The sequence below is a fragment of the Carassius gibelio genome, chromosome B9 (genome assembly GCF_023724105.1).
Source record: "Carassius gibelio isolate Cgi1373 ecotype wild population from Czech Republic chromosome B9, carGib1.2-hapl.c, whole genome shotgun sequence".
Lineage (NCBI taxonomy): Eukaryota > Metazoa > Chordata > Actinopteri > Cypriniformes > Cyprinidae > Carassius > Carassius gibelio.
This window is the reverse complement of record NC_068404.1, coordinates 21,459,097-21,481,972: the sequence shown is the minus strand read 5'-3', so window position 1 is coordinate 21,481,972 and position 22,876 is coordinate 21,459,097. Positions and strand designations below refer to the sequence as shown.

At 37.5% G+C, this 22,876-nt stretch overlaps 2 protein-coding genes across 2 annotated transcripts; one reads left to right on the top strand and one right to left on the bottom strand.

Annotated features, from left to right (window-relative positions):
• Window positions 1–22: 22 nt before the first annotated feature.
• On the top strand, window positions 23–8,664 carry hspbap1 (hspb associated protein 1). The gene is made up of 8 exons (XM_052565588.1): window positions 23–168; window positions 525–706; window positions 1,548–1,732; window positions 3,133–3,269; window positions 4,680–4,851; window positions 6,992–7,075; window positions 7,184–7,294; window positions 8,109–8,664. The coding sequence occupies exons 2-8, from the start codon at window positions 526–528 to the stop codon at window positions 8,601–8,603; spliced, it is 1,365 nt and encodes a 454-aa protein (XP_052421548.1). The 5' UTR covers window positions 23–168; window position 525; the 3' UTR covers window positions 8,604–8,664.
• Window positions 8,665–9,834: 1,170 nt separating this feature from the next.
• Window positions 9,835–21,695, bottom strand: LOC127964339 (solute carrier family 15 member 2). The gene is made up of 23 exons (XM_052564514.1): window positions 21,530–21,695; window positions 20,920–20,966; window positions 20,444–20,531; window positions 20,191–20,332; window positions 19,890–19,982; window positions 19,659–19,758; window positions 19,177–19,267; window positions 18,979–19,056; window positions 18,299–18,381; window positions 18,115–18,198; window positions 17,934–18,023; window positions 17,589–17,633; window positions 14,571–14,606; window positions 14,272–14,360; window positions 13,766–13,847; window positions 13,529–13,654; window positions 12,814–12,981; window positions 12,644–12,690; window positions 12,365–12,472; window positions 12,182–12,278; window positions 11,296–11,439; window positions 11,121–11,225; window positions 9,835–11,039 (listed from the first exon to the last, which is right to left on the bottom strand). The coding sequence occupies exons 1-23, from the start codon at window positions 21,543–21,545 to the stop codon at window positions 10,833–10,835; spliced, it is 2,166 nt and encodes a 721-aa protein (XP_052420474.1). The 5' UTR covers window positions 21,546–21,695; the 3' UTR covers window positions 9,835–10,832.
• Between the last annotated feature and the right edge of the window lie 1,181 nt (window positions 21,696–22,876).

Sequence of the window (22,876 nt, the reverse complement as noted above, 5' to 3'; positions counted from 1 at the left end):
TGCGTCGGGACGGAATTGACGTAACGTATGAAACTGAAAGTCTTTGTTCTCCATGTTGGATCAACTTAGCCCTTAACTTAAACGAGACTTCAGCACTTCTGTTGAACCAACATGGCCGTTGTTTCATTTCCCGTGTGTTGAGAGAGAAAAATCAGCGGCAAGTCTCACGTGAGTTTTGTTTACTAGCTGGAAAATAGATTTTGGGTGTGTTTACATGTGTGTAGATTAAAAAATGTAAATATTTGCAGTAAATAAGAATATTATGTTTATGCAGGGGCTGCACATGCACAGACTATGTGTTTTCACATTTTAATATATCAGTTCTATTGATGGTGACACTTACTAGCTGATTTGACCTAGATATGGTTTTGACCTTGTGATTCACTTGAGTGACTGTCATGTCTTTATCTGAGTGCTTTAAACTGAATCTTCAACAGTTTATCAGAAAGATAAGATTTGTGTTTTACAAGACAAAATCCACTCATCTTAACCATCCTTATCTCATAATTTTTATGTAACGCTAGAATGGCTTCAAAACCCTTTACCCCAGGAGAGACGAGGAGGATTGTCCAGTTTCTACAGAAACCTGCTGTGTTCCTGAACATGACCACAGATTGGCCAGCATTGCACTGGACTGTGAAGCATCTGTCAACTTGCCTTACAGATAGGCTTCGATTCCGTATTGGGAAAAGGACTGAGGATGTGGGTAAGCCACAAACATCACACAGCCCCTCATAGGTATTAACAAGATCATCAGAGTATAGAAACTACATTTGCCAAGAACATAATAAAAAAAAATTATCAGGCCTTTCATTTTTAAATTGAACTGAAAATGTGTTATGTTGTTACTGACAGGAATAAAGTAAGCATGGTAAAATTTGTGTTACAGTGTAACAGAAACAAAATGTGAAACAAGTTTCTGTGGGGGGCGTCCATACTTTCTGAAGATGGTGTACTGAATGGCAGCATATATATATATTTTTTAGAATGCTTTGAGTAACCGTTCCCCAAGAGTCTCAACAGAAAACATAGTATTTTCTGATAATAGATGCCCTCTATCACAATATGTAAGTTTCCTTTGAAGGAAATTTTATTTTGAAGTTAATTGGTGACACATTTACAGCAAATGAAACAGTGTGACGGGAATAATTGCCAGATATGTGAAGCGGTAATAGTTAGCCTTGCAGAAACCTTTGCTACCAGTGGAGGCTTTGCCAATTCAGGTTCCTTGGCACTTCTGGCAAATAGTTATGGCGAACCAGTCCATCATAACTGTTAGACTTTTTACTGAAGTGAAATGCAAATATGGGAAGTGAGAATGTAAATATCAAGCAGTGAAAACTGCACTTCTAAATTTTCAACAACATAATTCAGTAATAGTTAAAAACTTAAATATGGTGATTTAGTAAATATGAAAAATAAACCATTTCTATACTCAAGTAACCTCTACAAAATTTGCCTTTTCAAGTGTCCATTTAGAATAAACCCTCTTGGAATAATCTATTAATTAATTACTTTTTGCTTTTGTTTCACTTTGTTTGCACCAGCTCCTCTTTTCGAAACGGAGTGTTTCTACATTGAAGCAACCATTAAAGAGTTTCTGTCCTGGACTGCCAATGAAGATCAATCTCTTGTTGGGCCATTTTCTGACTATCACTGCAAAGAATTCTGGGCTTATGCTGATTACAAGTACATTGCCCAGCTTTTTCAGGATAAACCTGCCATGTTTCAGGTAAACCGTGCCAATTCCCTTCCATTACTTTAAAGAAATATTTCATATTTTAATTTTTCTAATATGTATTATTATTATTAAGCAATATGTTTTTTTAATATGTGCAATATTTGTCATAAATACTCTAGAATGTGCAGTGGCAAAATATAGAGTTGAATAAATTTAAAGGATGGAATATATATTTAAACTAGTGCCGTCAAACAATTAATCGTGATGAATAGCATCCAAAATAAAAAAAAAATGTTTACATATTATATGTACTGTATGTGTAATGTGTTTGTTTATAATGTATATATAAATAAACACACATTCAGTATATATTTAGAAAATATTTACGTGTATAATATACATTTACATATATATTTATATACCATATAAATATATGTAATATATAAACATAACATATTTTTCTTATATATATGAATGTGTTTGTTTTTATAAATACGTAATAAATATATACAGTACACACTCATATATCATGTAAACAAATGCTTTTTTTTGGATGCGATTAATAGTGATTAATTCAAATATATATTCTTAGAATTGATCAAGCTCTATATTTTGCCACTGCACATTCTAGAGTTTTTATGACTGTTCAAATAAAACTAAATGGCCAAGACACTACTCTTTTCATTTTCTCCCACCATCAATCATGCTCTCAGACCTCATCAAGCACCACATTAACCCAGTTGCCTTTTTCCGCATGCCAGTTATGCTTGACAGCGACCAATTTTTCATGAAGTGGCGCTCTAAAGCACACGGGGCACGTCAATGACATGAGCTTTGATCAATAAACACAGTCGAGTATTCATCAGTATGTATTGCCTTGTCTTCCGAGGATGCTTACCTTTATTTTATGAGTGCTCTGGAACTGTTTATTAGCCTGCAATTGTTACAACATCTCATGAAAATTTATCACAGTACTAGGAATAACAGATATGAAGAGCAGTTAATCAATTCTTGCTCTCATTATTTCACTAAAACATATCCTGTGGCACATCATTGTCATTCTGTGGACATTTAATGATATTTTGTGCCAATTTATTTTGTTTTGTTTCGTCCCAGCCAAGGGAACAATAAGCTAATGTTCATTTCTAGCTTTCAGTTTTTGTAAATCATAATAAATGCTTATGAGGTGCCAATATTCTCCCTGCCAGCCAGGGCATCGAGAGCAGACAAGGGCCTCTCTTAAATGATGAATAGGGCAGGTTGAACATTGCTGAGGGCTTGATTACATACCATCTCATTTACAGTCCCCTGGACATGGTAATGGTTTCATTATCTACCTTCAAGGGCAGCATTTCTGAGTGGTTCTTGTTTGTAATATTGAAAAGAATTGACATCAGTAGGCAATCAAACAGTTTTCTGTTCTTTGGAACCACAAATATTTCTAACTGCAGGATGTGGTGTGGTCCGACTTTGGCTTTTCTGGTCGAGATGGACGAGACAGCACACTTTGGATTGGGACGCAGGGTGCTAACACTCCTTGTCACCTTGACTCTTATGGATGCAATCTTGTCTTCCAGATCCAAGGCAGGTAAGAACCAGGTTAAGACAAGGTTTACACAAGTTTTGAGGCATAAACTCCACTAAAAGGGACAAACAGCCCAGAGGTATTCGCAATTATTACGTTTGCCAACATTATTCCATTTCAGTGTAATTTTAGTACCATTTATGTATTTTTATCGTATTTATTAATATTTTGAATTAGCTTTTATTTTCATAAAGTTTTCAGTTTAATTTTAGCTTAGGTTTTAGTAGTTTATGTGCTTTTATCAAGTTTTTTGATATTTCGATTTAGTTTTAGTAATTTTATTACTTAGTAATTTACTTAAATGACTTCAACTTTAACAGGCAAGATAGAGTTGAAAGGTTTTTATGTAAAATTAGTATTTTGTTAACGCATTTATCCATACTTTCAGTTGGTTTTTATTTGATGTTTTCAGTTTTCATTTTATTTTTAGTTAAAGCTTTAATCTTTTTATGTGCTTTTGTCATTTCTGTTTAGCTTTAATTATTTTTTGTATTACTTTAACTTAAACTTTTTCTTGTAAAACTTTTTAATTTATTTACATAACTTTTTTATTATTATTACAGCTTTTTTTAATTTTAGTTTATTTTAGTTAAGACATCTCACCCACCCATGTTGTGTAAAAGACACAAAGAAAATGTTAGATTTAGGCTTTTTTTGTTAGATGATGTTAGAAACAAAATGCCCTCATAAATGCGTGAATGTCACTATTTAATAAATGAGGACCCACAACTCTGCTATTTTATTGTATTTATGTGTGCCAGTAGGAACTCTTGACTAGATGAAACTAGTTTTTGATGACCGGCTGTCAATAAACCCCTAAACAAGATAAGCCCAGGGCAAAACTGCCAATTTGGCTTATTCTATGAACATGGTTTAGATCGGCACCATGTGATTCCTTCAAATATTTGACAAGAGCTCTATCTCGTCTTATGTTAGGGCTCCTGATCCAATCCTGAGCTGTTGAAAGAAAGCTATTTTTCCTCTGCATTCAAAAGAGTGAATGAGAAAGGGAGAGTGCAGTGATGTGAACAGCTATTGAGATTTTGTTATTTGCTCAAATGAGAGAAGCAGAACCTGACAATGAAGCACCTTCTCCTCCATCTTATCTCTCTCTGGAGCTTGACTTGTCTCTGTAATTGCTTATTTGGACTCCTCGTGTTAAGATAGCCTGCCACTGAAATCATGTTATGGTATAATATCTCCTGCGAGAAGCTCCATGATTCCCATTAATCTCAATGGCAGTTGCTTGGTTGGCACTTTAAGTAAATACAAAAACTGCATGCCTAAAGTGCTTTTTACAAGCTACCAAAAAAACTTTACCACTGAAAAAATATATATATTTGTGACTGATATATTTATTTGGGCACAAAATCTGAATGGCACTGTATTTCAATAAAGTCATTCATTTTCCAGAAAACGCTGGCATCTCTTTCCTCCCGATGACTCACACTGTCTCTACCCAACACGTGTACCATACGAGGAGTCCAGCGTGTTCAGCCAGGTCAGTGTCGTCCAGCCAGACCTGAAGAAGTTCCCAGCGTTCAGAAGAGCTCGAGTCCACACCGTCACTCTGCAGCCTGGTCAGGTAGGCCAGTCTGACATTTTTTAATACACTTCCTGTCAATAGTTTTGGACGCACCTACTAATTTGGTGTATCTGGTGCATCCCGGGATGACATCTTAAAAATGACAAAAACGCAAAACAAAATATCTAAAACTAAAATCAAAATGAAAACCTACCATAATAGTATTTTAGAAATACTAAAATAACAGTGGGATTACCTAAAATTAGTTTATTTAAATAAAAAAAATAAATTTATGCATTTAGCAGACGCTTTTATTCAAAGCGACTTACATTGCATTCAGGCTAACAATTTTGCCTAACATGTGTTGCCAGTGATTCGAACCCCCAACCTTGCGCTTGCTAACACAATGCTCTACCACTTGAGCTACAGGAACACTAAGTTATTTTTAATTATATACATTGTTTTATGACAATATAAATCCAACATAAGGAAAATAGAATATTCTAGAATATTTACCATTATTGCACTACACTGTGTATACAGCTCTCAGTTATATTATTTTTGTATAGTCATATAAAACTATTTTTATTTATGTATCTTTGGTCATTTAATCATTCATGCCTCTGATTTAGAAAATCTATCTGTAATTTTCTCTTTTGAATAAAGTACTACATTCACTGAGCGCTCACTATAAAATTTTGCCTCCATGTCAGTCTGTTCACTGGCTAATTTTGCCCCGTCTTAGAATAGTATAAAATATCACAAATGGGAAGTATTTTTATCCTAAATATCATAGGCAGAATAAGAAGCATTAAAGAAGTTTCCCTTACAATTCCCTTCAAATCACCCATAATAAAATTAATAATTTTATTTTTTTATTAATAAAGTATTATAATAATTATCATTTTTATATATTTTTTTTATATTACATTAGATGTGTTATTATTAAATTATTTAATTAAAATGATCTAATTTAATTGATCACAATTGCCCACAAAGCTCATCTCAGATGTGTAGTCACAACTTGTTTGAATCATTACAAATGATTTGTCCATAATTAACTGTAGAGTGAGGTCATTGATGGTACGCTTCCAAAACATTTCATATAACATTCCCTGAGTGTCTGTTTGGATCCTGTATCACAACAATCGGTCTCCTGTGTGTGAGTTTTAGCGGCTCGTAGATGAATCGTGTAGCTGTGTGTGTTTTGTAGCACATCCCCCTCCTTCAGATTCCAGCAGCGTGTGTGAAACCTCTCTGATCAAGCTCTTTGAGAGGCGAGACGGTGGAAAGGCAATTAGCGGCGGTCCAACACAGCGAGCGTACTCTCCGGGAGCACTCACACTTTTCCCAGCATACTAATGAAGACGAGAGACACAGACTTCCATTCTCTGAGAGAGCTAACACTGCTCCACTGCTCTCACTGCAAATACAGGGGGAAAATATCACCAGAAGAACTTTTGTATTTGCTATGTACCTTGAGTTCTGGATTGTTAGCGGTAAAGAATGGTTTTAACCCTCTGGTGTATGTGTGGAAAAACCATACTAGTAAAACTAATTAACCCTCTCTGATTTCCTTCTTTAAATATAACAACAATACATTCACTGAGTGCTCACTTTAAAGGATGTTTCCATGTCAATCCATGAGCACTTAACTCTGTCTGCATCATCTTGACCATGGATTGGTTCCTGACTTTTGGCTACATTTGTTTACTGCTTTGTTATTATTATTGTAGAGACTTTGCTTAGATTAAAAACCTCTGTATGTGGAAATCGATTGACACCATCTAGTTTCATAAATATTGCTAGGATATAGATTTTTATTATGATCCAAATGATGTGATGTTATAGAGCACAGCTGCCACCTGGTGGTACATGCAATTACAGTATGCACATCTTCGGATCATTCTGAAATCATTATGGAGAACATAATCATCAGGTTTTACAGTTTTTGTAGTTCATGCAGCTTGAGTGCTGCTGTCGCAACAAAAGAGGAACAAAGTACTAGCATCTGACATTTAAGTCGATAATTGAACTTTTTACTGATAAACCGAAAATTCATTTTCTAAGCGGTCACTATAGTGCACTACTACTGTACATTCACTCTATATAAGAGTGCACAGCTGGTCATTTTTTGAAGTGCTGTTAATATCTTATATAATATCTGGAGTTTTGACTGACTGCTGTTATCTTTCATCAGGTTCTGTTTGTCCCCAGACATTGGTGGCACTATGTGGAGTCAGTGGATCCAGTGACTGTCAGTGTGAACTCCTGGATTGAGATGGTAAAACACTTTATGGCTCTGCTGGATTATTTCTTAGGAAATATCACTGCTTTTTTCATCAAAATGAGATTCTGAAATCATCAGGCTGCATTTCTCGTTGTGCCGTAGGACATGGATGATGAAGCCAGAGTAGGAGAAGCTCTCACTAAGACGATTGTGTGTGCCCTAAAGGGTGCCCCCAGTTTAGACAACAATGACCGCTGGCTCAATCCTACTGAGGTATTCACTCCAGCACATACAGACACAGATACAAAAGATTTCTATTTTAAATGAATCCTGTTCACTTTATATTCCTGAAAAACAATTATCAGTTTCCACAAACATTTTAAGCACTAAGAAATGTTCCTAGAGCTGCATATACTACTGCTGAAATTCAGCTTTGCAATTACAGAATAAGTTGAATTTTAAACTATAATAAAATATACACAATATTTCACAATATTATTAAATTTTTTATAAAAATAAATAAAAAAGAATTGTGAATGGCAGTGTACATTTTTGGTTTTACTCGCCAGGTTTTTGTAGCTTATGCCCATTGAAAAATCAGTTTTTTAAAAGTATACATATTCCTATAGGTCTGAACTCATAAAAAGTGAATTTATAATACTGTAAGTGATGACAGACACATGAAATTATCTTTAGTTTAGTATATACGAACACATTTTATACTGAGGAATAATAACATTTTAGGACAATGTGCAGTGTGACTCAGATCAGTGCAATGTTTTCTAATAATTTACTTATCTATTATTAGTTTTTTACATGAATAGCATATAGGAATATTTATTTAATGAATGAAGATATCATATTTACTTAACACCATGTCATTTTAAACCCATGTGCTGTTTCATGACAAAAATCTCTGCAAACGGTGATACCATTTGTGCATTTCAGGTCTTCTGAAGCAGTACGAATGAGAGATTTTTTTTGTATGAGAAACACGTTGAAATGCCAAAAATGACAGAATTTTAATGTTTGTGTGAAACTGTTTAACTGTACAGTACAGCGTGTCATCTTGATTGTTGTTTCTTAGGATGGGGTTTCTTCACATGATGAAAACATGCAGTATTTGAACCTAGCAGTAAAGGCTTGTATGGAAAAGAGGAGAGATGATGATACTGAAGGCACGGCCTCACTTGCAGAGCTGAGAAAGCGCGACTCCAGCGGACTGTTAAAGACTCCAACGTCTCTTTCTTTCGTGGTTCCCTTTGGACCTCATCTCATTCCTGTTAATTTGGCTCACAAACCCACATACACCTGCCCAAAGGACACATCTTGTTACAGGTACAATGAGCTGTCACGGTGCCAAAGTACATCCCAAGATGAAGATGAACCAAGAAGTGACAATGAACTTCATCAAAGATCCGGTCTGCATGCACATCAGGAAACAGGAAGTCCAGAAACCTCAGGAGGAGGTGCTGGTTTGCACATATCGACCAATGACATGCTCCAGTTCCTGGTACACCCTGATGTCATCACTCTGGTTACAAGGCTAATCATGTGTCGACAAAGAGAACTCCACTCTTAATTTGTACTAGATGAACAGTTTTTGTAGAAATAAAAGATCATGCTATTTCTTCAATCCATCACTCCTTTTGTACATGAGTTGTTTTTACAGACCCAAAACAATTGATGTAAAACATAAAGACTAGATACAGTCACATTTTGCATGTATTACATTTGCATGTATTTTGTATGTATCACCTGAATGGTCATTATAACAAAGGCCCTATTTAGACAGACATACAGAAGTTGATCTTTAAGGAGGTTGGGCAAAAGTATGTTTCATAAATATACGTTTACTAAGGATTGTAATCCCAATTGAATTGAAAAGTTTCAATCACAACTTCTGTAACAAGTACACGGCGAATGAAAATATTATTCCGGCCAAATGAAAATGTTATTCCAGTCAAAGCGGGTGTAGAATTCTAATCCCGTGAGGGGTGTCTGTGACTGTAGTATATAATTTATAATAATATTTTTGTTGCACAACGCATTTGCTTGGGAGGGTTACAATGCTGTTTTGTGCATTCTGAATAGGGCCTTTTTACACTGATAAAGAGTATTTTATCAAAAATCTTACTTCCGGGTTCGTACAAGTTTCAGGGAGTTCCAAAGAAGTGTGTTTTTGGTTGCAAGGGAAAAATAACTTTGTTCAGCTTCATAAAGAACCCCGCGTTATGTAGACAGTGGATACAGTTTGTATTTACAGATTAGCAATGGAGTTTCAGAAGTGTTGGTTGATGAACATTTTATAAATAAGTCCCAGTTTGATGCTGGATTTGCACATCATTTGATACTTAAAGATGAACCAGTCCCAGCTATAAAAGATCCCGGTCATGATTCAGAACGGCAGATGGTAAATAAAAGTGCATCAAATGTCTATTTTGTTGGCAGGCGGCTCTCAAGTGCCGGGTGTTTTCCTCATTTTAGCTGGGGATTTCAACCTCGGAGACTTAGAGTGTGTTCCCAAAAATACACCAACACATAGACTTTACAACACGGGAAATAACACAGGACTTTGTTTACACCACCCAGAGAGGAGCTTACAAGGCCCCTCCCCCACCTCGGTGCCTCAGACCACATCAGTGTCATGCTAATGCCTGCATACAGAGCGCTCATTAAAGTCACCAAACTAGTTCACAAACACAAGTGTGGCCAGAAGGGTGGTCATAGGCTCTTCAAAACTGTTTTGACACCACTGACTGCAATATTTAAAAAAAAAAAAAAAGGCTGCCACATACAAAAACACCACAGAGTACTTAGAAAACGGTCACTGCCTACAGTGTATTGATGATGTAACAGTCACAAAGACCATCACTGTCCAGGCCAACCAGAAGCAGACAGACTCCTGAAGACACTGAACAGAAGACTCTTTCTGGCTGGAAGACCTCAGGCAATATGGGTCGGCAGTAACACATCCAGCTCTATCGCTTTAATAACTTGTTTAGAAACTCATTTCATCTGAATACTGCAGGACTGACAAACATTATGTACAATTGCGAACTGAAATGTGCAAATGGCATTAGACGGGGATATCATTGAAGTTTATTCACTAACATTTTGGGGTCAACTTTTTCAACTTACGACTACACATTTGATTTTTAAAGAAATTCGTACATTTATTCAGCAAAGACTAATTTATTCAGCTTGCATCAAAGAATCCCCACCAAATGTGTGTTTCCACAGAAATACTGAGCAGATAATTTCAGCATTGCTAAAAATAATAAATGTTTCTAGAGTGCCAGCATAATGGAAGGATTTTTGAAGCATCATGTGACACTGAAAACTGGCGTAATGGCAGCTAAATCTGAAGCTTGGCCGTGGCAGGCATAATAAACTATATTTTAGAGGATACTAAAATAGAAAACAGTTATTTAAATTGTACTACTTCACAATCCCACTGTTCTTCCTGTATTTCTGATCAAATAAATACAGCCTTAGTTGAACATTAGAGACTTCAAAAACCAAAAATGTTTACATCTTAATGATTACATTTTGGAACTGCTTAAAAAAACGGATTCTTTTTGTGAGGTATCAGGTCAAGTAAAACCATAATTCCTTCAGCGTAATACATTACTCTTAATTCAGCTGAAATATGATCCGTGAGCAGTAGAGATCAGCATCATGCCACATAAAGGCTCTGGAGCAAAATAATCTAACACAGTCGACTGCAACAGTCTGATGTGAAAGAAGTTCATTGGCTTATTGGCAATTAATGGATCTGAATTGTTCATAACAAAACCCAGACATTTTGCTACATATTGGTTTGCTTCGGCATATCAATCAAGGAAACGGCCTCATTTTTCTTCCTATCAGAATTTTCCACTTTCTCATCGTCTGTGTCCTCTTCGAAAATCTTGTCCAGCTGGTCTGGATCCACATAAGTGTAGAAATAGGCCATGATGGAGAAGATGATGCTGACAGCCACCAAAAGGCCAGCAAAAAGGAGGAACTCAGTCCACTGTAGATTCAAATCACTTTGTCACTGCAGGATTTATGCATTAAAACCAAAGATGTGTTTATAAGAAAGTCCAGTGTCTACCTGTTCCATCCCAGCCCCCTCTGCCACAATCAGTACAATGACATTTCCAAATGCCACAGTCATAAGCCATCCAGCCTGGAGAACAGACTTCATGCTTGCCGGTGCCTTTATACAAAAGCATAAGAATATCAAATTTATAGACAAGATTAAAGTACAAGACATTTGATGGACTTACCTGTGAGTAGGAGAACTCCAAACCAGTGATGGAGAACATGACTTCTCCAGCAGTGATGAAGACGTACTGTGGAATCTGCCAAGCGATGTGAATATTGTTGGCTTGGATATCCTCCATCTTTTTGAATGTCAGGCCATTACTTTCCTGTGGAAATTAACCATATGCATGTCAAGATATTGATCCATAAAGGCAGTGCCTTGAATCTACGCCTGTGCAGCCTTTGAATTTTTTTTTTAAATATTTGAGGTTGTCAAGATTTTTTTATTTTTTTTATAAAAGAAGAAGGTTCAGCAAGGCTGCATGTATCTGATCAAACATACAGTTACAACAGTAATATTGTGAAATGCAATTACTATGACTATAATAATATATTCAATATTGATTTGACTCAAGAAACAAAGGTACAGTGAAGAACAGTGACACCCTTTTTTCAAGATTCTTTGATGAAGTGATCAAAAGAACGACATTTATGTATTTATTTATTTTGTATTTATTTGTATTTTTTTGTATTATTTTGTGTAAGTCTTTACTATCACTTTTGATCAATTGAATGCATCCATTATGAATAAAAGCATTCGATTCGTAAAATTCTTCTTTTAAGAATTTTAAGGTGCTTAAACATTATAAACAAAATAAACATTATTTTCTATCTGGTGATGGATGTGGCACAAAAACAACGGAATAACTGGAGGCTGCAGAACTGAATTTTGCAGTAAATATTTTGTTGGTGAAACATCTCATAGATCAGCAAAAATTAACCATTAAAAACTTCAGCCAAGTTCTCATTGACTCAGCCCTTATAAAGTACACATTAACCTATACCTTAAGTTTTGTAGTAAAGTAAAAGTTGCAGAAAAAAACATTAACTGGAAACTCTATCACCCACCTTTGAGAGTATGACAGTATAGAAGGCACCAAAATCAAGAAGTCCCAGGTCGATGTGATATTGGTTAGAGTTTGTTTTGCTTACAATTCCATTGTATCTGAAAAGAGAGTAATAGAACTGTGGTCATTTGGTGGGGCGACTTGAAACTATAAGGATAATAAAATAGATGTAGAATAGACTTACTCTCCCCTAGGGACACTGATATTTTGAGAAATCCCATAATTGGCAGCCGCAAAAAATTCATCAGTGCCAATAGTTATGTTGATATTCTCTGTGTGAGTATTGATAAACCTGCAAAAGTCAAACATGCAATGTACTGTAAATGATTTCAGAAGATGCCACTTGTTTTGTCAGTGGTTAGCTGGAAGATATTGATAATCACAGCAAACACTAAAGTGTAACACAGCTGTTAAACAGTAATCTGAAACAATATAAAACAATGTTCTGCTAGTATTAATTTACCTTAGATACGCATCCCCGGTTTCAGATTTGATGATGTGATCTTTCACCTGTATTTAGTTTAATAATGATTAAAATCATTCAAATAATGTATTGTAACGTATAATAATGTATATGCTGGTACACTCTTTGCTGATGAAATCTGAAAGCAAATTTCACAACCAGATGCTCACCAGTTTGCATACAGTGTCACCGGGTTGTGCAGTGTGCAGGAAGAGACTGTAGGCAGTCCGTTCTGTGAACGTGAGTCCACACTGGTATTCAGTCCCATTGTGAGTGACAGTAACTGTGTAGAGCTGGGATTTGCCAGTAAGCGGAAGACTTGTGTATCCCGAAGGATCCTGCATGACAAGAACGTCTTCAATCATGGCTCTGAATCAGAATTTAGAGCTGGAACTGTATGACATAAGATCATATTCACTCTTATTTCAAGTAATATTGATGTATTCTATACACCAAGTGTTAAAAAAGTTGGCATGGGGGTTGTAAGATTTTAGAATAAAGTATATACTTTATACAACAGTGATACTTATTTTTTCAGGAATCTTTGATGAATTGAAAGTCCAGAACTTTTTTTTTTTAATGTAAATATTTTGCATTCAAAATAAAAGTTTTTGTTTTTACATAATATACGTAAGTGTACTGTGTTCATTTATTATGTATATATAAATACACAAACATTCAGTATAATTATTTTGAAAATATACATATTTAATATGTGAACATATATTTTTTTTAATAAATAGTATAAATACATAAGTACTAGTTTAACCAAACTTTTGAACAGTAGTGTATTATGGTAATAGACACAGAAAAGACATAAAAAGTATGTTAAGTATAAACACCATAAAATGCAATCAGTGTTTGTCTCTACTTTAGTGATGTTACCTCATATGATTTAAATGGATCTGAGAGGACGGTGTGTCCTGGAAACTGCACGGTGACCTCTGAATTCATAAGATTGTAAACCTGAACCAGGCTTTCTTTGGCAAGAGGTGGCTCCACAACAGATTTCTGGCCAGAGAGATGAAATGTAACTTTCAGTTAATGTTGACAAGCTTTAAATGACTGCTTTTAGTGGTTCCACAGAAGCTCTTTAGATGCAATATTTGAAAATGTACATACAATGACGTTGATTTCTACGACAGTTGCAGCACAGAATGCAAGTGCAGCAAGGATCATGCCTGTAGCCATCTTTCTCAGTGGACTGAAAATGAACAAGAAAAACCGGATAGAACTTAACACAGATAAGGTTAGTAAGTGTAATGTTAACACAAATAATGCTTATATCTTATGGTAGAATGTATTATAATATTTTCCCCTGGTCTAATGTTTTCCATTAAAAACAGTAAACTAAATTTTGTGTATTATTGTTTATTTCTTTTATTATTCATTATTATGTGTACAATCTCACAAATGTGGAATCAAGAAAACATTCCTTCAAGCAGTTACTTCAGTGTATGTATGTATGTATGTATATATATATATATATCTAGAGAGAGAGAGAGAGAGAGAGAGAGAGAGATTGGTATTGTTTTTTATATAAAGGTGGATAGATAGATAGTATTGGTAGACAGATAGGTATTGAAATATGTCTTTTTTATGTGATTGTTCATTTATACAGCACTCACGTGAGTTTGATCCGACACAGCCCTATCAGCGGGTATATGCCCATGTCGAAGATCGGGATAAACACCAGAATCAGCAAAGCATTCAGCATCTTAACAACACAGAAAATTTGGGATTTTATTTTTTAAAAGATATAGCTAGATAACATATTGTTTTCATTCAAATTAATGTACACTTTATGCCAGTCTTTAAGCAAAAATGTATATCATCAACTCTTAAAAATGATATAAAACACCTTATGACTGAGTAATGGCTGCATCATATGCATCTATATGGGGATCTTTCTGTCTGTTTGTCTCACCTGCATTTGATCAGGCTTTATTATGAAGCCTCCACCCTGTAAAACAAATGAGGAACCCATGATTCTGATTTTGAAGACCATTTTGTCATCTTTGTCTTACGGTCATCTTCAAAACGGATATGCATAGTCAAAAAGCAAAAACAAAACAACAAGAACTGCAATAAAATGTTAAATATGTATAACTTTTGGACTCAATAGTGACAATGTCAAAGCCTGTATATTGTTATCAAAATAAAAAGAGATCAATTCAAGGGCATCATGTTATCTTACTTGCCATATTGCTTAATTACTTAGAATAACATACTTAGAATAAAATAATATTATGAAATGGGGTGTGATAATCTTATTCCAATAAAGTATTCATGTCTTTCTATTGGAGGTCAAACAAAAAAGGACTTACTGTCATGGTCCTGCCATCATGTCCTGACTTTTCTCTAGTCTAGAGGCAGGATCATGACAGACCCGTGTTTTGTGTACAAGCACATGGCCTTGTCTTTGGGCCATGTGCTTGTGTTGTCTCGTTCCCTTGCCCCGCCCCCTTGTTATCCTAGTCTTGTCGTGATTGTCCTATCTGTGCCACCTGTCGTGTCTTGATTAGTTCCCCTATTTAGATCTCCTAGTGTGCTCTGTCTTTTGTCGGTTCATTGTTTCCTCAAACTCTTCTACTTATGTGTTCCTACCTGTCAGCTTCCTGAGATATCGTGTCCTTGTAACCCCTCAAAGAAGTCGTTGTACTACCGTGAGTGTTTGTTAGTAGTTAGTGTTCAGAGTCTTTGTTTTCCTTGTTTTTTGTGTTTTGTAGAGTTATTTAGTGTCTACCCTAGTCCTTGTTTTCCCCCTCGTGGGTTTTGTTCTCCCCTTTTGCCTAATAAATCCTGTGTTCAGTAAATCCTGTCTGCACTTGAGTTCCTCCCTACCCCTCCCCATAACAGAATGAACCGACCAAGGAACTCAGCAGACAGGATGTCCTCCAGCCCACTACACCAGTGGGAGTTCCGCCAGCAATGCTGGAAGTCATCCCCCACCGACAGGAAGGGGGTCACCCTCCCATACTCTCCCGAGGGTGAGTGGATCCTCCACAATTATGCCCGGCTGTGGGAGAAGTTCTCCCAGGAGGAGCCACAGGCCTCCCCCCAGAGGTCCCCACCATCGACCCAGCTGCCAGTGATCCCAGAGGGTCATCTCCTGGCAGTTACTACACTGGGGGAACAGGCAGATCCCTCCCAGAGTCCTGAGGCGCCTTCCACAGCCATCAGTCTCCCCAGGAAGCGTGGGAGACGATTGTCGTGGGAGTCAGCTTCAGAGTTTTCGGCGTCCGAGTCTGCCCTGCCCGAGACCAAACTCCCCCAACCCGCCTCTGACCCAGCTGTGGCCTCTGCACCGCGGCCAAGGAGGAAGAGGAAGAAGAAGGGGCCTGCCGGTCCTGTGACCCTGTCTCCTCCTGAGTCGGCGAGGTCTCCTGAGCCAGCGGCGGAGAGCGCTGGCGTGCCCGAGCCAGCGGCGGAGAGCGCTGGCGTGCCCGAGCCAGCCAGCGGCGGAGAGCGTGCCCGAGCCAGCCAGCGGCGGAGAGCGTGCCCGAGCCAGCCAGCGGCGGAGAGCGTGCCCGAGCCAGCCAGCGGCGGAGAGCGCTGGCGTGCCCGAGCCAGCAGCGGAGAGCGTGCCCGAGCCAGCAGCAGAGAGCGCTGGCGTGCCCGAGCCAGTGAATAAGAGAACAGTTTTCGAGTCTGCTGTCGTGAGGGCGGAGGAGAGAGCCGCGGCCGACTCTGCAGCAGAAACTTTGATACAGTCTGTCTCATCTCGTAAGGAGATGCCGGTTATTATAGCCGCCAAAGCCTTGTCTGATTATTTGTCCCGTCTTGTCCAGATCCTGGAAATCCCCACCAGTCCTGTCTTGTCCCCTGACCCTGTCCCCAGAAACCCCGAGCCAACCACAGTTAGTGCTATTCCTGACCCAGTTTTTGTCCCCACTGATGTTTTCCCGTAGGTGTTTCCCCGTGTCCCGTAGGTGTTTCCCCGTGTCCCGTAGGTGTTTCCCCGTGTCCCGTAGGTGTTTCCCCGTGTCCCGTAGGTGTTTCCCCGTGTCCCGTAGGTGTTTCCCCATGTCCCATAGGTGTTTCCCCATGTCACGTGAGTTCTCCTGTCATGCCCTCTGTTGTAAATGGTCCAGAGACCACTCCCCACCCTAGACCACCCAGACCTGCCCGAACCCCTCGTTGTCAGCCTTCGTCCCGTCCTCCTAAGACTCCTGCCCCACCCACCCACCCTGGTCTGTCCCCCATGAACTTTGTGGTCCCGCCTCCTCCCCTTCCCTGTTTGTTTTTTTTGATATGCCACCCTAACCCTATAGTTGTGTTTTCATGTTTGCCCTTATTACTATTTGTCATGTCGTGTTGGTTTTTGTCTCTGTCCCAGTCAGTCATGTCCCGCGTTTGATGTTCCCTTAGGGAGCGTCTGGTAGCCGCTCCTTAAGGGAGGGGTTCTGTCATGGTCCTGCCATCATGTCCTGACTTTTCTCTAGTCTAGAGGCAGGATCATGACAGACCCGTGTTTTGTGTACAAGCACATGGCCTTGTCTTTGGGCCATGTGCTTGTGTTGTCTCGTTCCCTTGCCCCGCCCCCCCTTGTTATCCTAGTCTTGTCGTGATTGTCCTATCTGTGCCACCTGTCGTGTTTTGATTAGTTCCCCTATTTAGATCTCCTAGTGTGCTCTGTCTTTTGTCGGTTCATTGTTTCCTCAAACTCTTCTACTTATGTGTTCCTACCTGTCAGCTTCCTGAGATATCGTGTCCTTGTAACCCCTCAAAGAAGTCGTTGTACTACCGTGAGTGTTTGTTAGTAGTTAGTGTTCAGAGTCTTTGTTTTCCTTGTTTTTTGTGTTTTGTAGAGTTATTTAGTGTCTACCCTAGTCCTTGTTTTCCCCCTCGTGGGTTTTGTTTTCCCCTTTTGCCTAATAAATCCTGTATTCAGTAAATCCTGTCTGCACTTGAGTTCCTCCCTACCCCTCCCCATAACACTTACGAAATCCATGTTCATTCGAGTGGCTTGCAGAGTCCAGCGGGAACCCTGGCATAGAACAAAGAGAGCAATGCTAAATTAACTTATATTTATAATTTGATTATTTTCTGATCACTGTAAAGTGCTGTGATCAGAAAAGCATTTTCCACTGGTTCCTTACATGTCTGACAGACATTTTCCAATATTAGAGGAATTTCAAACAGAACACAAAAGCAATCAAGAAACGTTCCTTATTTCTTAAATTACAATGTTCATTTGAGGATGTACTGACCCTTTAAGTGAAATACTGTAACAATTATTTGATTGATTAGAAAATACAAAGGATATCAACTGAATATAACCTTTTACCTGCTGGTCAAAGAGAGCCCAAAACATGGGCAACGGAATGTAAAGAACCAGCACCCTGAACACCATTTTAATTTCCTGGATGAGCCGCTTCTGTAAAAACATCAAAACCATGACATAATTTGGTATGGAGCAACATGATTTCAACTTGCTAGATCTGGCTTTTTCAGCAACTGAAACTTACGGAGTACTTCTCTTCTGCCCAATCCAGCCAGTGACTCCTTTTTGGGCTATTTTTGGAACTCCTCCATCGATTGCGTATAGCAAACTGGTAAAAAAAGAGAGCAAAAGATGACTGTTAACCTTCTTTTCATGCTCCAGATCCTTCAGTAAAACACTAAGGAAAGCCATTGACAAGATTTGCTTACCCCAATACATCTGCAAACACGCACCAGGATATTTCCTTCCGAAGGACTTTTCTTATACAGCCCACTTCCAGCGATAAATACCACTATGTGAATAGATGCAAAGTTAATTACATGCCTAATGATTTAAATGAGGGAGAGCGAAATAGCATGCTTTTCTCTAGAGTGCAGTAATAATCAAATATTAATTCATATAAGCTTTAATGCGTTGGCAAAAATTATATTTTTCTATTTTATAATATATTCTACTGCTAAATGCATTTACATTTATGCATTTAGAAGATACTTTAATCCAAAGCAACTAAACGAATAGCAAGCAGCTCAAAGCAAGAATTAACCTACAGAGTCCCCAAAATGTTTCTGGCACTTCAGCCACACTAAAATAAATGTTAAATATAAATATCCACTGTATGTGTATATGGTCCATACAGTTTCCAGACAAAAGCTGTATCCATTCTCTCTAGATACAGGATCCATGGCACAGTGAATGGGGTTCCCTAATGTGCTATCATAACATACTGGGATTTTCTAAATAAATTGCCAGGAGTTAAATATACAAGCCTAATGTGAAGAGGTGGTTTCACAAATACAATCTACTGGGATTACCAAATTCTTCCTAAAATCTTCCCAAATTCCTTCCATTCTTCCACCTCAATCTCTCTGAAAATTGAGAGGACCCTCACCTAAGGCAATGACCATTAAAGCTGCGGGAACTCCAAAGGCCAGGGCGTAGCAATCTCCTCCAAAGCACTTCACATCGCCTGTGGAGAGTAATGATGATCTCAGGTTTCTCTAATTGGCATAATAACCACACTTCATGACATATACTTCTTTAAAAGATTAATTGCATCCTTATCGGTAAAGCTTATCTTGAGACAGACCTCTTAGTATTGGTGTGATAATGGTGGACAGGACACTTCCAGCATTGATTGACATGTAAAAGATGGAGAAGAATTTTGTCCTCTCTTCTGTCTTAATACAAAAGGGATAAAAGTTAGATTTATTTAAGACACAAACAGATCAAAAGTTGTCTTTTAGCCCATGTCAATTAGATTTGTAATAACTAAAATGACTGTATTCATAAATTGTACTCTTAAAAAACAAAAATCACACTTTTACTATAATTATAATTAATATATATATAAATATATATATATATATATATATATATATATATATATATATATATATATAGAATGTCTAACCAGTGTATTGTTTGTTATTTCATATTTTGTTCTGTAATTTAACCATACAACACTTACTGTGCAATCTCAGATTGTTCTGTGCTTTTATTAAAAATCACTTAATTTAATTTATGGAATTGGATAGGTGTCATTGGACATCATTTTATATTGTGACTTACATGCTCTTCATCGAACTGGTCACCACCAAATGCTGCAACACATGGTTTGATCCCTCCTGTCCCAAAAGCTATGAGGACCAGACCAAGCATTGAGAAAACTCTACAAGAAAAGAACAAAATTGTATTTTTCCTTCCTTCCTCTTACATAAAATAAATGTTTACTTCACTTGAAGCAGATTTACAGTATGGTCTCACAGTAGCATGCTACACCCTGCATCAAAAGAAACTTACACATGAGCAGTGCTGTCCCCCACATCAGGAATGGCACCCACAGACTTGACCACATGACCAATCACATAGACTATTGACAGATAGATCACGGTTCTGTGAACAGAAAACAAATCCTATAATTCATCTACTGAGTATTACAGTAGGTACAATACTACAGGCTGCATTTCAGAAACCTATCCTTATTCTTAAGAAATATAACTTTTTCAAATCTTATGTAAAATTACATTACAATAAGCTTTACTGAGTAAGCAGATAGGACAAGACTCTAAGTTAGGATGTTTCTTAACCCAGCAAGACTTACTTGAACTTCCCTAACCATGAGTCGGCTATCATGGCCCCCAGAAGCGGAGTGAAGTAACACAGGCTTGAGAAAGCGTGGTACACACCTGTAGACAGATTCTTGTCCCAACGTAGGTAGTGAATGAAGTAAAGCGTGAGCACCGCTTTATAAATAAGACGTATAATAATTAATACATCATTAGAAAATACATTAATACATATAAAAGTGATATCAGATTTCTTCTTTATTTTATTTAATTTTTTTATTTAATTACCTTTCATTCCATAATAAGAGAATCTTTCACAGAACTCATTGACCACAATGAAGGCAATGCTAACTGGGTAGTTAGTGCCACATAATTTCTGAACGCAAAACAAAGAAGAATTTGATTACAAACAGGCTTGTCCCATTTACACTGAAAGAAAATAAGACAGTTAGCAATATCCTAATCATAAATGCAATCTTTTGTTTCATTTATCAGAATAAAATGATAGTATGGTGAAAAGTTCATCAGGGATCAAGGCAAAAATGACACAGAACGTGACAAAAATGTCCCCATTGGGAATTCCATCGATTTGTTTATGTCATCTAACGTTTGGAATATTGCACAATATTGTACTCTTCCTAGTTCCATCTTGTTTAGTAGCTTTAAAAACTGTAGTGACTTCAGATACCATCAGATACCTGTATTTCCTGTCTGGCAGACATTTTCCAATCTGTAACAGAAAAAAAAAGTTCAATAACTCTCACCGGTGAACGCTGTCCTATTCCATGGTCCTCTGCATCAACATCTTTGTCTAGAGCAAAAAAAAGATATGACAAACATCAGGTAGGCCTACTATAAGTGTGGAATTTTAAATCTGATATTACTCAATAATGATTATCATTTTTTAAACTTTGCTTCCAGGTTCACCCTAACAGGGAAAAAATGCCAGATCCTGCAGTGCACTTTGTATTGGTTTAGATAGAATCCAGTTGATAAAGCCACATTAAGTCGCGTACATTTCCACTGCTTGCAAGTTTGGAACGCGACATTGTTTTTCCCACAGCCAGGCGCCACTGTAGCATTCAACATTCCTGTCATCGATTTTTTGGCAGTGCATCATATTTTCGCATTAGAATTAAGAAATACGTGATATAGGCTATGCATGTAGCAAAGTTGTTGTTTTTTTACGCTAATATTAAACTTTACAACTACTTTTAAAGTTGCACAAATGTTAAATCCACGAAAATTTGAAAAAAATAAATAAATAAATAAGGACGTCTCGCAGAGTATATTCCAATCTTTTTAAAACTGTCACAACGAAGGCATTTGCAAAAGCATTTGAAAGAGTTCAAACTTAAAAACAGTGCTCGTTACCCTTCTTTTTTCCCATGTCTTCAATGAATCCAAGTGTGTATTAGGAGGACACTAAAAATCTAGAGGATTCCTGAGCGCGCGTCCAAGTCCGTCCCTCCACAGAGAGTGAGTGAAAACGCATCCGCTTCACGCTGCGGTTAAAGCTGTTTAACCTTCTTGGCTTAATGTTCTACTTCATGACAAAGAATCCTTTACTCCGAACCGGGAGGGTCGACGTGCCACATGAGACCCAAAACATGCATCAGATCATGTGGTTTACACGGAGCTACACAATCCTAAACTGATAATATATAAACGAACGCTGCAAATTTAACGAACTTACGAAAGCAATTGTCCGAGGTAAAGTATATTTACAGTGCAGTGTCTTTCCTCGAGTTATGTTTCAGGCTGTTGCATTGGTTAGGCTGTGTACAAGTGCACTAATTAGTAAACTTGTGCCCCCTTCAGTTCTGCTGCCACTTCTTTCTGTAACGAGGAGGAGCCTTTTCAGCATCTAACGAACTACTGGCGGTCATCAGACACGGTGAACAGAGCTTTTTTTTTTTTTGTTCTTTAGTTAAAATGTTCTCCAAATAAACAAACGTATTATTGTCAGTAATTGAGAGTCATCTTAAAGAGATTTTGAGTAAATATAAGTGGAAAATAATATATATATATATATATATATATATATATATATATATGTGTGTGTGTGTGTGTGTGTGTGTGTGTGTGTGTGTGTTATATGTCAGATTGGGAAAGAAAGGTGATTTAAGCAATTTTGAGCGTGGAATGGTTGTTGGTGCCAGACGGGCTGGTTTGAGTAATTCATCTGCTCAGTTACTGGGATTTTCACGCACAACCGAGGTATGTAGCAAAGCATTTGTGAAGCCACAACACGCACAACCTTGAGGCGGATGGACTACAACAGCAGAAGACCCCACCGAGTACCACTCATCTCCACTACAAATAGGAAAAAGAGGCTACAGTTTGCATGAACTCACCAAAATTGGACAGTTGAAGACTGGAAAAATGTTGCCTGGTCTGATGAGTCTCGATTTCTGTTGAGACATTCAATTCAATTCAATTCAAGTTTATTTGTATAGCGCTTTTTACAATACAAATCGTTACAAAGCAACTTTACAGAAAAATCATGTTTCTACAATATTTAGTAGTAGCTTATGGTGGTGACTGTCAGTTTGTGCACGTTTGACAGGATTTTTAGAAAAATTAATACAAGACGTAGTCAGCCAGACGATTAACATTATTAATATTATTAATTAATAATTATTATATGATGCAGTCACACTTGTAGCAATAAACATTCAGATGGTAGAGTCAGAATTTAACATAAACAGAATGAGAACA